We start from the raw sequence: 15,610 nt of genomic DNA, 5'->3' as shown, positions 1-15,610 counted from the left end.
GCAGAAGAACAAATTATTGCAAATTATTTTTGTTTTTATTAAATGGCAATTTTCAAAAGGGAGAAAGAATTGTTGCTAAAGATGTTATCAAACTTTTGGTGACTGAAATTCTTGCTGCAAAAACAAAGGACTCTTTCTTAAACTACTTCTCACTTGAAAAAAAAAGGTGAAGAACCTGTGCTGCATTTTTAGATAAAGAATTAATAAAAATTTACAGAAGATTTTTTTTCCTATTGCCAGTTTTCAAAGATGCAGATTTTACTGCAAATGTGAATTTTTAAACAGGACAGAAAACCAAAATCCTGACTACAGTGGGACTGAATTTCTCTTGCCCCAGCTAATATTACTGAGGTTTCAAATATATTCTCAATCCGAATGAGGATAGCACTGGAGCTTCAAAAAAGGCAGCCAGCATAACATGGCCATCATGAAAAATAGCTGGAGTTTGAAGGACTGCAGAGGAGGTGTCCTGATAAAACCAGAAACCACCACACTATTTAGTATTCTATGGTATTTCTTTCTCCAAGTCTATTCAAAAATTAATTTTGCACAAATGGCATTTATCAGACCATCATAACCAATTGTCCAATTATTAAAGCATTCATCTGGGATGTGATCCCCTATTCATTGTCATTGCCTATTCATTGTTCATTGTCTGACAACAGCCATCTCAAGTGCTTACAGCTCTCATGACCTTGGATGTCACCAAAAATACTGAGGTCTTTAAAGGGATTTTCAGAGGTAAGTAATCCTCTCTCTTTCAAAATATCTATACTTCTGCACTGATAACAGGAGACAGAATAAAAAGTCAAGATAACATCAGTAGGGTGAGGACTTCCTAAAGCTGGTCATTGTTACTGCCAGTGACTTAATCCATTCATCTGTGCTTCAGCCTCCCACTGCTACAGGTAGCATCAAAATTCCCACCACTTTTGTAAATGCCTTTAACTGATGAACAGAAATATCAAATTTCAATTTATAAGTACAACATAGCTTTTTAACTTGAGGTCACTTCTAAACCTTGTACATCAGTTGCACAATCCAGGATGACACATACTATCACTTCCCTGTAAACAGAAAGCTTCTGATTGCTTTGAAAGCAAAGCTTTCCACTCCTGCCCTGAAGCGACGATAGAAAAGTTACAATAAGTTCTGATTCACCTCAGTAATGAGAGGTAACATCTGGTCTCATTGCATATTCATTAAGTCCATTTGAGCCAGATTTTTCATTTCTAGATGTAATGGCTTTGGGAATAACTAGATATTAATTTGTTTCAAACTGAGCAGCAGCAAAGGTAATACTGGAGTGCTGCACATACTGAGAAGCTGCTGCCACCTCTTGCTTGCACAGTTCAGCAAAGGGAAATAGGTTGGTTCACCTCAATGTAGTTGTATTCTTTTCTCCTTTTATATCTTCATGATTAATTTTTCCCCCCTTCCTCAGATGAGAAAGAGAACAGATGGAAACACTTTTTCTCAGCTGATGCCTCCTGCTAAAGGACTGTCTTTCATGTTTCTTAAGGAAAGTTCATCATTCAGTAACAGTCAATCATTCAGTAACAGTCACATCTTACTTTCCCACGTACCAGTAAGGCAGTAGTCTTATAACGGATTTTTTTCTTCATTCTTGCAAGGGAAGCATTGATATTAATAACCCTACTGCTGGGGTTTTAAAAGAACCCAGAGAACCTGAAAAAATTCCCCCAGAAATTCAAGCAGAGACAAATTAAAGGAGGGGATTCAGCTCTCTACAAAATAAACCAACCACCTTTCCATGCCCTAAACATCTACATAAATATATTCTATCCAATCACTGCATCTTGTGAGTAGTAATGCATTTTCCTTTCCATACTTACTTAAAATTGCCATCAAATGCATGTTGGGGATCTGAGCCCGCTAGAGATTAAAGGCCAGTTTTTCAACTGTATTTAGCACTCAGTGGGACAGACTAAGATTTAAAGTATTTTCAAGTACTAGAAAGAGAATGCAGGTAAAACAACTCCATTAACACTCATGACTTCAAACCATGAGCTACAGAGTTTTTCTCCAAATGAAGGTGCCCAAATCCTTTAATGGCCTCACACCATTCACTTACCCAAGAACATGGAAATCCTGTTGTAAAGAAAAGTACTGAACCTGGATCTGTCAAGATCTAGCAGGAAGGAGCAGAAATTAGGATTTAATGGTTCCCAGACATTAAGTCAACCTCAGATCTAAAGTATATGGTGAGAAGACACCAGCAAAATTAGTCTTTATCCCTTTAAAGCTGTACAAAACCTTTATGCATAAAGGAAAGAGGGCTTTGGAAATGAGAATCTGGCCCCATATCTACACAGGCCAGGCCACACAGAAAATTAAAAAAATATATATTAGATTTCACAGGTGTAAGATACATTATCTCTCTGTGCCTTTGCAGACAGGTTGAGGTGCAAAACTCAACATTGTGAGGAGTTTAATCACTTGGCCAAAGACCATGAGACTGCCAGGCCCCTGCCACCTACCGTCCCATCCCCACCACATGCCAGGATCCTCAGGTTTGGCACTTTTCTGTACAGCTCCAGCCTGCCCAGGGATGGAAAGGGGAAAAAAAAGGAGAAAAATGTAAGAACAGTAATGCAGACATTTTTCATGCATTTTGCTGAGTGAGAGCATAATCACTGCTTACTGAACTTCCAAATATTCATTACTAAGAATATGAGTGGAGGTGGAAATGCAAAACCACTAGAATGTGAAATGGGGCCTTCCTCCATGTTAGGCAGCACCTTCTGAAAAGTATTTGATCAGTTTAGCATCTTCCAACATTTTCATATTCCCTCTAGGGAGGTCAAAATCTTTCATTTTTCTCTTACCCTAAAGCAAACAAATTTAAACACTAAGGTTTAAAAACAATATTTAATGTTCTTCATCATGACTTGTTTAGCTACCATTTCTTAATCCTGTATGATATGACAGCTTCTTCAACTAGTGCATTTTAACACCACAGAAGACAAGAATATGTAATAGAGTTCTTTCTCTGGATATGTGATTTAAATATCAACAGGAGAGACCACAAAAAGCACCCATTGAAGTCCTGTTCCTTCAGTTGCACCCTTTAGGAAGCCATAATGAAATATCTTCTAGTGAAGGGGGGAACATTCACATGTAGAGAGCTGAGTGACCAGAAGACAAGACCTAACCCTCCTTTTCCCCATTACACAGCTCTGAAAAATATATGCCTAACTTAAAGCTTCTAAACATCATGAGAGAGCAGCAGTGTAGGTGTTTCTGCAGGAAAATAAAAATCTTGGGTGCCTTGAATAGGAAACACTTGGACTATTCTTCTACAGGCAAATATTTGATTTTACATTAGTGCTGTAAAATATTTACAGTAATAATATTTACAAAACATATGAAACAAATTTATAAAATGTGAAAGTAGTTCTGAACAGAGGGTTAGGTAAAGCCAGTATCCTCATGTCCAATACCACAAAATAATGGTTTCTTAGACCTTGGCAGCAAGAATCAGCCCTTTAAAGAGAGGTACTCTCTCCCTTGGATGAGGCTTGCACTTCAGTTATTGTCTGGCTAAGCTGAATTAGTTACTAAATGTGCAGGGACTGTTGCACATTGCTGCCATGTGGCAGCCTGGAGGCACCTCTCGCCACTGGAATGCTCTTTCATTAGGGAATGGTCAGGCACTGGGATCCTCAGTGAGCCTTGGAGCCACCTGGACTTGGCTCTGTCTGTTCATGGGGGAACCTCCTGACCTCTTCCCCACTGCAGCCCTTCCCCTTGCTACCAAAACCTGGCTATGTAAATCTCACACAGTCACTAATCCAGCCAAGCTAGATCTTTTCCTGTTTTCCTGACCAGACCAGAAACAGGGGGCACAGAAATGAAGGCTCCAGTACTTACGCATCTCTTGGCCCTTCCTGAGAGAGATCAAAGACCTGGCGTGGATTCAAATACCACATAAACATTTGGAGAACCTTGGTGCCCTGGCAAGAGAGAGAAATCCAAGGAAGGGAAGTTATGAGCAGTTAAATGATTATTGGAAATAATAGTGTGCGTTTGTCCCTACATTTGAACTACTTTTCTTTTTTTCTGTACTTTATAAAGCAAACATAAAACAAGAAGACAAACTAGAAAGTGGCATAGCAAATGACTGCTTTGTAGAATAGCAATCAGGACAAGGTGCACATGCAGGCATATAGACCAGTTTCAACAGCACAGATGGTCCATAAGAACAGGCATTTGGGGTCAGACCAAAGGTTGGTCTCCCACAACAACCTGTTCTCCTGCTTCTCACCACCTGCATCAAGAAGAAACCTCTGTTATCCCACCTCACCCTCAGCTAACCATGACAGCAAGAAGTTGAATGAGATTGTAGCCAAAGTCTCCATCACACTGGAGAGCGTGCTGCCCAATGTGACAGCAAGCAGTGGTAGTGCTGTGGCCTCCACCATCACCATCATGATAATTCATAATTGTAACCTCTATCATCTAATGAAGGAGGAGTCAAGGACTTTGTGGGGTACAACTATCCCAATGGTGCAGTGTGGCCAGCCCATCACCTAAAGGTATAATTTCTGTTTTCTCAAACTCTGGGGTTCATGTTCCCATGCAAATTCCTTCCTTCATGTTCTGCCCAGACACAAAGTGACAGGAACTATTACTAGCAGCAGAGAACAAAGAACTCTATGGGCTGCGCTTGTACTCTAATTCAAGAATGCCTTTCAGATATGGCCTGAGGGTACACATCAGGAATTTTCCATAGCTCTCCCTTCCTAGGGATGGCTCTTCTGCCTGACACCTTCCCTGAAGTGAAGAACCAAGAATAGCAGTCATAGTACCTGGGAAAAGGTATAAGAGAGAAAATAATTGTGATGTTTGCCATAAGTATTCTTCCAGTCTCAGCTGTGTGCAGTTCATATAACACTTGAACCAGAGGGTGGTACAGGTATTCATGGTTCTCATTTCCAAATATGTCCTCCAGCTTGTATAAATGTTTGGCATCCACAACATCCTATTGCGAGAAGTTTTTCACTGAACTACAGACTGTGAGAAGAACCAGCTTTTTTCTTTTGTTTTGAATCAGTCTAAACAGTTTCATTTTATATCCTCACTAATTTTAACAGAGGAGAAAATGAGCAGAACTATGCTACTCTCTATGCTCTGTAGGCCTCTGTTGTATCTTACACCAGTCTTTTCTATTACAAAGCCCTGTTTATCAAAAGGCACTCAGATTCTTTGATATTCAAAAAGTTGCAGAACCAGGAAAATATTCACTTGGGTAAGTATTTATTCCAAGAATCCTAAGGAAGAAGTCTGCTGCACTTTTGTCACTGAAACTTGGCCTCTGTGGTACAGTACAAGACCATTATTGATTTCTTTTAGATGCCATAGGAATATGTCATTTCACATTCAGTAATTTCAATAGCCTTTCCTATTAAAGTTAAACCACTTTTTGGATAAAAGGTAAATAAAACTTCAGTAGAAACCTAAATTTTCTGTGGAAAGATGAAATCTGAAAACCTCCAAACTTTTCAACTCCTTTCAAGAATCTGAAGACAGGAATACAACCACTCAAATACTCAAATACTCAAATATCCACTTCAGTCATCCAACTCTACTGAAGTAGAAAGGCCACTCCACAGAAAGGACCTCTTCAGAGGAAGGTCTTCAGGTTTCTTCAGGCATAGTCCTTTCTATCTGACTGGCCAAGAAATAGTATCATCTGCACAAACCTTGCAGTTATACTTAAAATTTGTAATCCAGACCCAGCTGACACTCTTACCTGATTCCCTCCACTTTTTGGATTGACAAAAACCAGCAGTGGCTTCATGAGTGGAGAGGAGATAGGCTTTATCACAAAAGGCCGGCCCTTGTTATCCTGAGAAACAGAGCAAGAAACAGCTTTAGTACAAGTTAGCACACACAGAAGACCCAACCTGGTTCTGACAAAAGTACCTCATATACTGGAAATAGTACAGCCATGTCAATGTGCAGACAGCTGAAAGTAATTTATCCAACAAAATAAAATAAGAGGGGGAAAATATCATTCCAGGGTAGCACACAACTATCTCAAAATTCTTTCGAAATTATTTTTGACCCTATTCCCTGCAATTATTCACACAACACCAATAATGTACCAGATACAGTGTTATTGCTAATACAAAGAGTTTTTCCAAAGAAAAATATTATGAAATAAGAGATTTATTCCATTAATTCAATCTAACAGACAAGCTGCATAAGCACTAATTTGCAGATAATCTGCTCTCAAATTCTTGGCCTTGCAGCCTTCCCACATTTGAACAAATGCCACAGATTCAACATGACACATCACTGAGGAAACTGTTTGCCTCCCTACTCCCTAGCCCCTGCAGGACACCCACGAGCCCAGCAATGAGAGCACTGTCCTGGGCTCTAACAGACACAGATTCCACTTTCTGGGTCTGCAGCTCTCCCACCACGCAGGAAAGGACTTGAACCAGAGAGCCCGGAATATGCAGGCTCTACCTCTCCCATGAGGCTGTTTGTCTATATAATTAACCCACCAGGAAGGATCTGGAAGCAAGGTCTTCTATAAGACACATGTTAAATTAATCCAATAGATCAATAATCCGCATTCTTTTTCTATGATCCAATTTTAATATTAGATCCCCTGAAGAAGACATACTAAAATGGATTACATCTGGACCTCAGCCTTGCATCAGTGCACTCACCATGGGTCTCATAACCCCAGTTTCATACCCCTGTTTTGCTTAGTGGAAAAAAAGGGTGTGAGCTAAATCTCTTACATCCCAAGGGAACACTCTTTCATTAGGGTGCTGTTCCTCCAAGAGCCTGGTACATGGTTTCTTGAAAATAATCAACTCAGTAAATAAACTTTTCATACAAGTTTTATATCTTCTAACAACAAATTCCATATCATGTAACCTCACAGGGGAAAAATATATTAAACACTTCCGTAAAAAAATAGTTTAAAAAAGCCTAAAAAATTTTAAATCTGTGTTTAGACATTTAAACAAAAGGAGTGTGATTTTCAAAGCACTCAACTACCTACTTCATTTCCTCTTTTGCTGGCTTTTCTTTTAAAAGATGTTCTCTTCTTTCGCCTTGTGGAAGTCTTTAAGGAGGTCTGCATCAAAAGAAAAAAGAATACATGAAAAGCAAAACAAAATTTAGAAGACAGGCCCAGACAGAGTCCCTTTACGAAGCTCTTCCATGCATGTCCACTTGGAGAATGATAAGAGTATCTGGCACATGCTCAAGATTTAAATTACATGCGCTGCATGCTTTACACTTCCACACCACCGTTTATGGAGAAAGCCACACACGGAGACCAGACTGGTGCTTTGGAACTGGAAATTTTCCCACGCTGTGAGGGGGGAAGAAAGATCAGATGCTCCCATAGACTCACATAACACCACAAGTTGTACCTGCCAACCCTCCCAATAGGGGTAGGAGACGCCCATTTCCCCTTCGGGGCTCCAGTCTCCTGCCCAATCAGGCTCGTCTCCTGGTATGGAGACCACCTGCATAAAGATGTAATAAAAAAACATGATAAATAAGATATTTTTCATGTTTTTTTTTTTTTTTTTTTTTGTTTGTATGTTTGTTTGTTTGTTTGCTTGTTTGCTTGTTTGTTTGTTTTTTTTTTTCTTTTAAAGGAAAGAAAGCAACAAGTTTTAGCTCTGGCAACCATTATGACTCAACATAATGTAGGCCACCATGGCATATGATGCTGGCACTGTAGAGTCAGTTCCCTACCAAGAACCTTGTGTAATCATCTGCTAAAGAAAAAACTGAATTATTAATTTTTAAGGATTTAAGTACAGAATGTATTCATGGGGTGATTTTTTGTGTTTTTAAATAACAATATCACTTAACTACATAGGAAAAAAAATGTACAAGTGCTCGTATTTTTGCAGAACCTATTAAAATAGAACTTATGTCAAGGTTATTCTCCAGGCAGGTGACAGTCTGCTCCATGTTACTGAGCAAAAAGGTGTTCTGGTGTGATAAGAACAGTCCTAAAAAGGAGAATTTTATTATATTTTTTATATTTTTTATGTATTTAAAATCATTGATTGAAATTGCACCTGCAGGAAACCCTAATAAACCTTTCCATAATAGAAATTTTGTCTTTTTGGAACTATTCCAAATATTTTTGCAGTATTTCAACTTCTAGTTCAACCATCACCAGGAAATAAAGTAGCATGAAGAATTAGAAGAAAGTTCATTTCTTTTTTTTTCCTGGACATAAGAAAGCGGGATTCACTCAGCTCATCTGAAAGTTACTTTCTGTCCTGACTTAGTGGTACATAAGAAGTGTACGACTAATGAAAGTCAACAAACAGATATCATCAAATTTGTAAAAAGTTACATTTGTTCTTAATCCTGTACACTAACCCACATCAACAGGAATAGCTACTGTTTTGTTTAATACACATCAACCATTATCAGAGCTTCAGGACTTAAGTATGACACATCAGATACACAAGTTAATGCTTCCACATCCCTGAGAAGAAAAACTAACAGTTATCTAAATGAAATACCTAAAGGCATTGTTCTCTATCACAGTAGACCAAGAGAAGCCTGCCACAGAGCACAAAATCCCAAGCTCTCAGCATTCCTGGAGAAGGAAATAATCATGCCTTATTTTTTACTGAAAATACAGAAGACAAGACAGCTCTGTAGAACAGTTTCACAAATTTAGCCTTTTAGACCATATTTTGAGAAAACACCTAAAGAAGTGTTTGTACTCTAACCTACTCTGGTACAAAGGGATCCTGAAAGCATGATAAACCGTAAAGACTGCACTTGGATACCAAGTGCATCAGCAATCCCATCTGCATCGTCTTGTGTTGTCCTACTTCAGTAGTCACATTGACTGCAGGCAATTTCCATTGATGCCAATGGAAAGCTATGAGTACATTACATTCAAAGCTGCCTCCCATGGGGGCCTGATTCCTCAGGCATTCTCTGAAGGATTCTCCCTGGATTGGGGCAAAACACTGGGCAGAGAGAGAAGATCTAGTCTATCCACACTCTCGTTAGCAGTGTGCTGAAAGCTCATATGCCTGCCAAGGGTAAAGACAGTTCAGTAAAACCCCGACTAATTATAAAAGAATAATTTAAAGAATGCTTAAATGTAGTTGTCATTTAAATCATTTAAATAATGTACCTAACAGTGGGGTGGGAAAATGCATAGAGTTATATTAAAGGAAAAGTTTAAGGCTAAGCCTCCATTCATGATTATAACCATTTTCATTCCCATACTCAAAAAGGCACTAAATGCTGCATCTCAACAATGTTATTTCACCTCTTCATTTTATATCTTTTTAAACATGCCTACACCTATAGTAGGCATGTTTAACAGAATGTAAAACTTTGCTACAGTAATTGCAACCACCTGTCTGTAGCAGATGAATTGCAAAAGGCTGCTAAAACACACCCAGGAGTTTTTGCAAACATGCAGAAAAGTAACGGCCAAAGAGTATCAGCAGTCTTTGCACACTGAAGTGAATAAATGGATACATAATACCTTGTTCACAGGACAAGATAATGAGTATTTTGTAAACACATAATGTTATTCATCAAGGAACCTCATAGCAAAGCATAATTTTAAATGGGCACCATAGGTAAATCCTAACTTGCCTCTAGAGAGGAAACCTCTCCTTTGTGGATGTCAGTTTGTCCATCTTCAAAAAGAGATTTTTCACATTATTGTATGGTCAGTATAGCTCTCAGAAAGCTTAGGCAGATGAACAGAAGACTTGGAGTCATTGGATACTGTTGGATGGTGTGAAGGCCATGGACTACCTCAGGCAAATCCTTTCAACCTTTCAACATTTCAACCTTTCCCTTTACAACATGTCATTCCCCGTTTTCAAAGGCTTTTAGCACACTGATTTTAAAATTACTTAAACAATGAACAGCATCTCAATAGAAGGTCAATTTTGACCATTTTCTGGTTGTTCACAAACCACTATCAGACAAGTCAGCTGCTCTCAGCAATTGAGGAAATAAAGAAATAAGCCAGAAACAGAACTTGAACTAGCTCACAGTTTTCAAAGGAGGAGAAGAAAACAAGTTTACTCACCTTGAACAGAAAAACCTTGGAATTTTACGATTTTCTGCCTTTGTCTTCCCAAACAGAAGACAGACTAAAACAGTAAATCCATAAGTTGGATCCTCCCTATCATCTACTTTTCTCCCACAACACATCACCAGAGCTAACACCACTTTGGCTGCCAAACCTCACCTATAATAAAATACCATCAGTCAGCAAGGATGACCCTCTTCACAAACTAGGAAATGGAATTATTTTGAAGCCCAGGGAAACAGAGCTGAAATCAAAGCACAGCTAACAATACAAAAATACTGGAAATCAGTAAAAAAGTTACAGAAGTGGTTCACGTTACAGATAACATGGAAGAGGTATTGGGAGTTTTCCATTCATTCCATTCATACACACAGGGCTGAGTTTTCCATTCATTCCATTCATACACACAGGGCTACTACCAATTCCAAACTCTTTGAACCATTCTGAATATTCTTCATCTTGCAATCAGTTGCTTACAATAAGCAAAAGCTCCCCATTTAGACTATAGGTTGTCAGCATAAATTTGTTCTTAACCAATTACACCATGACACTTCACTAGCACAACACTGTTGGTAACAAGACACAGAGTGGAGTCTTTGTGCAAGCCTAATATTTGAAAGGAGACGACCCATGTTGTACAAAGTAAGTTTGGAAAACCATTTTTGTGGCAATCAAAAAATAAGAAATCATAAAACAGTGTGAGGTTTTGCTACAAAATGCCATCTTATTTACTTAAAGGAAACCACAAACAAACAGGATGCAGGCACCACTAAAATCAATTTTATATGAGCAGGGAATTCAGTTCAGGAGTTGCCTGTGACCAATGTAAGTAGTTAATTAGAGCTGAGGAAATATTCTATACCCAAAATCTTCTAGCCATATTTGTTCTGACTGTGGAATATGTGAAAAACAGATTGCTGGTTACACATTCATTTTTTTTAATGTGAAATTACAACAAATTTTAAATATTGTGTTTGAGCTCTCTGGATCAAGTGATGTGAAAATTTCACAGTGTTTACCAAACATTTCTACAGGGTGAAGAGGGTCATAATGCATAAAAGCAAAGCTGGCCAGAAACAGCAGGAGAGGAAAAATATTTCCTAAGAAAACAATAAATAAGAAAACAAGGCTTCTGCCAAAAATCTGAAAACATATCCAAAAGATATATCGCTATTTTCTAAATAAGGACATATTTCTCATAACTCCAATGGGTGCTATTAGGAAGCTTCATGAAAATGCACCCATTGTCTGTATTAAATACAATTTTGATCTATTTAATGCTTCATCTACTCAAGATAAGGCTTTGCATGCTATTGGCCATGAATTTCAAGGACTAGAGATGTAATAGCAAGATAATAATGAAGTCCCTTCTCTGCACTTATGACTCAGGCACACAAAGCTAACATATACTTCAATATTTCAAGACTTTATTTAAAAGATATTTTTTCCATAAATTATAATTTCCTGGATTAGATTTATTTTTAATTTGAAGTTTAAAAACATGGATAAGAAAGCAAATTCTCTACAAATATTATAAGGAAGGTACTCTGCTTTGGGCAAAAGCCAAATCAAAAGAAAATTACACATCGGGGTTTGTTGGGGTTTTGTTTGCTTGTTTGGGGGTTTTGTGGTTTTTTTCTCTCTTTTACTAAAAATTAAATAACATAAAAATTAAAAGGGTTGAAGAAAAGCTTCTTTTAGTGAGGTCAAACATGGATACATCTGTCAAACACCGCACAGTTGCTGAAAATTAGCCAAGAATATTAAGTCCCTGCCAAGAACTCAAACATTCCTCAATGAAAGAGAAAAAAGTATTTCTCTGGAGGAGACTGATTAAAACATAAAAATAAGAACATGGGGAAAATCTACAAATGGCAAAAAGCCTTTTGTTCTCAGAATGGAGGTAGCTAGTTGTCTTGCTCTGCTCTCTCTTGACCTAAAGGAGAAATAGAGGTCTCTTCGGTTGACTTTTTGGTTACTCTATCCATGTGTTTCCCCTTCCCTCTGCCCCTTGTCTTTACCAGCTTCCTACTCATGCCCAAATCTGTCATATCCCTAAACTGGAACTAAAGACAGTGTCAAAATTTAGGCCTCAGACCTTTTTCTGGTTTCATGAACTACTTTTGTCTTAGTTCCTTGGCTACAGCTTGAACTCTGCCAGGAGGCAGAGTCAAAAAGACCAGGTTACTTCCCAAGGATGGACTGAAATAAAGAATGTTATTCTGAAATAAAAGTTTAACCAGCATTTCTGACTCCATGATATGTTCACTGTGTGTTTCTTTCAGCTCAACTTGGAGTAAAAACAGACTTGCAAAGAAGAAGTTATTCTTGCATGATATGAACCCCCTTTTAATTTTTGGCCAGCTCACTTTCGGATATCTTTTCTCCCTGTTGTGTTCAGCAGTGAATTACCTTCTCCAAGACCTACCACATCCGTCACAAAACTTTGACGTCCAAGCCTGTTACGTGCAATTCAATGAGCATGTGGGTTTACCACTGACTGCGTAAGACCTGATTCTTTACATGTCCATTAAAGGCAAATTCAGAGCGATGCCAGTCCAGACACAGCCAGTTCTTACTGCACTTCAAGTCAATGTTTGTGAAGTTCTTCCCTGTATTTACTCAGCTCTATTTAATGAAATATGCTTGACTGTCTACCACACAGGAGTTGTCTTGCAGTATGCTTGCTGAACTCAGTTACAGGAACAACTCTGAGCTGTTTGCTGCTAATCATCCCAAACAGGGGAATTTACTGAAGGACTTGATGGAGGGGAAAGAAGGTACAGGTTCATAACAACCATGGAGGTATGCTGGGTTTCAGGGATAGAGACAGGGTTGAACAAGCATGCCTTGGTGAAGGAGAAGAAGCAGAGAAGCCAGGCTGGTCCTGCATGGCCAGACTGGCCCTGCACAGCCAAACAGCTTCAGAAACAGACATCAGCATGCAGTTACCTGAGGTTTCTTCACCTTAATGATCCAGGTGGGAGGCACGATGACAGCAGCATGAGCCCCCAGGGAACACGGCTCCTCAATGTGATGCAGCATGAAACAAGTGACTTTGTTATGAAACTGGAAGAGAGGAAAAGAGTAGAGTCAACAAAGAGGACAAGAAAGACAAACAGGAAGCCTGCAGAAATAGAAGAGGGTGATGGTACAAAAACTGGAGCAATATTCCCAACTCCACCATCTTCAAGTCCTTCAAAGCATGGAGATTTAGGACATGTAAGTAAAGATTATCTTCCTAAGCCTGTTTTCTTAGAAAAAAATAAAAATAAAAATAAAAACAAAACAAAACCAAGACAAACAAAAGAACCCAATCAAGGAATCAAAAAAAAACCCCACAATTACTCCTAGTTAAACCCAGACACAGCCTCCTGAAGTACTTTCACTTACCGCCAGCTTGCACCAGGAACAACTGATGGCCACAATCTCTTTACTATGGAAGGCGAATTTCTGCTGAAAGCCCTATAATAACCAGGGGAAAAAAAAAGGATTAAATTTCTCTTGACTATAAAAAATTATATACCTCTAACTCCAACCAAATGAGTGTGCTAGGCAAGAAGATTTTTAGGGGATAAAACAACTACAGGAGGTAACAGAGAAGGCTCTTCCACTGAGGTACATTCATACAATTCTTTTGAAAGGATTTCTGCAAAATTTTACACTGTTCCTTAAATTTTTTTTCTAGTTAAAAATAATGGAAAAATGGAGAAGAAATGTCTATTTTAATTTTTAATGGATTTTTACAGACCTGAAAGTTTCAGATTTTCTGTTGAACAAAGTGTTCTGTCATTGCAGCCTTGTTTGTTCTAAATATAAACAAAAATTTTTATTTTCCTTCTTTTTTTTTTTTTTTTAATGACAGAACAAAATTAACTACAATGTCTCTTTGGGAATGTTCTGACAGGGAAACGAAGTAATAGAGTTTATCAATTTATTGAACTCAGATTAAAATCTTCCCAGTAAGTTCCAAAAAAAACAGTACGGCCTGATGCAGATCACAAAATTAAAGTAAAATATTTCTTTACATTTTTAAAGATAGAAAAGCCCACCCCAACCAGAAAATGTGGCTTTATTTTCCTAGACAGGTGCTGCTTTCTATAGAATGCAATATGATTTTGCTGGAAAAGCTAATTGAGTCATATATATCCTTCTGCATCTATCACAGGCAACAAATACTAAGATACGGTCTGCAATTTTGAGCTGAGTTAAAGCTTATTTTAATCAGAGAAAAAAACTGATTTGGGTTGATGGCTGGAGAGATGGAAAGTCCACAATATCAGCGAACAGTTTGTCACAGTTGCCTTTACTACTTAGATTTCAAATCTGCAGTTGATTGGATCCTTTATTCACAGCCTCCCATCAATCCTCTCTACATCTGTCAGTAGACACCATCACTCTCCAGAATTTTCTAATTCAGTCTCTCTACCAAGTGATGAATTTGCAAGCCAGTTTTCTTTTCAACAAGCTGAGTAATACATAAATCTTCTACATGCTGGACAATGCCCAAGACTCAATGCAAAAAAAGTTATAAACTGATTTAGTAACATTTAACAGGTTCATTGCCTCACTGCTCTGTTATTGAAATCCTTCTTACCCTGCAGGACAAACGAGCCTATTAGTGCTCAGTGAAATGACAAGGTCAAGCACACCAAGGAGGAGAATTAAACAACTAAAAAATACCATGCAGAGATCCCTTGGTCTTCCTAAGTGAGAGATTGAGCTACAATCTGTCTAAACAGGGTGGCTGAGGACAATTCTATTGATACTCAGAAGGCAAGGAGGTTCTACCTGTCTGCCCAGAATGCACAAGTACATCCTGCAGCTTCATCTACAGGTGTCCCCAGCAAATACTCAAACCTGTTTGCCACATGGACCTCATCACCAGGACCAACTCCTGAAAAGGTTTGTGTCATCTCTGGCTAGATTTTTGGGGTTTTGCTTCAATCCTTCCCCTAATGCCTCAGGGTTTACATTCAGAGAAATTCAAAGAGTATATTCTTCATAGGTGATAGTGATTTGGCATACTCAGGTTTAGCAATGGAGTGTAGTGAAGTGGCTTAACAAAGACAAGCTGGACATACTTCTGGCTGAGCACATCTTGTCTGCCATTCAGTGTGGGCGTAAGAACAGTAACTGTAATACAAGTGCTGGAACAGAGGACTGACACTGGACAAAACATTCTTTCTTCATTTACTTACTCTAGTACTTCACAATGTCTCTCACAAATCTCACTCCTCCTTGTTCCAAAGTGTATTACAATAAAAAATAATTATTTCAGTCCTTCATGAGCATGAAGTGTTTTGGTTTTTTTCTGCTTTGTAATATCCTGGGAAAAAACTCTTCTCTCTCAAAATCTCCAATAATAAAAGTGTAAATTCAGTACATTAATTCAACAGCCCATCAGCTGTACATTCTAAACATATGAACTGATCTTATCTGGTTTGGGACAGATAATTCTTCGTTTATTTAGTAAGTAATTTGTCTTTTAGGGAGTCATTAGAGAAAATGATACAGCAA

The 15,610-nt window shown here is 38.3% G+C and overlaps 1 protein-coding gene across 1 annotated transcript in view; it reads right to left on the bottom strand.

Annotated features, from left to right (window-relative positions):
• DGKI (diacylglycerol kinase iota) overlaps positions 1-15,610 on the bottom strand; it is a 216,248-nt gene that overhangs the window by 88,519 nt on the left and 112,119 nt on the right. The window contains exons 7-12 of the mRNA XM_056482414.1: positions 13,484-13,555; positions 13,043-13,159; positions 7,046-7,120; positions 5,777-5,872; positions 3,895-3,977; positions 2,502-2,562 (exon numbers count right to left, since the gene is read on the bottom strand). Coding sequence (XP_056338389.1) covers positions 2,502-2,562; positions 3,895-3,977; positions 5,777-5,872; positions 7,046-7,120; positions 13,043-13,159; positions 13,484-13,555 — 504 coding nt within the window. The remainder of the gene's footprint in view (positions 1-2,501; positions 2,563-3,894; positions 3,978-5,776; positions 5,873-7,045; positions 7,121-13,042; positions 13,160-13,483; positions 13,556-15,610) is intronic.

Source organism: Oenanthe melanoleuca, chromosome 1A (genome assembly GCF_029582105.1).
Source record: "Oenanthe melanoleuca isolate GR-GAL-2019-014 chromosome 1A, OMel1.0, whole genome shotgun sequence".
Taxonomy (NCBI): Eukaryota; Metazoa; Chordata; class Aves; order Passeriformes; family Muscicapidae; genus Oenanthe; species Oenanthe melanoleuca.
Note: the sequence above shows the minus strand (reverse complement) of the source record. Positions and strands in the feature narration are given on the sequence as shown.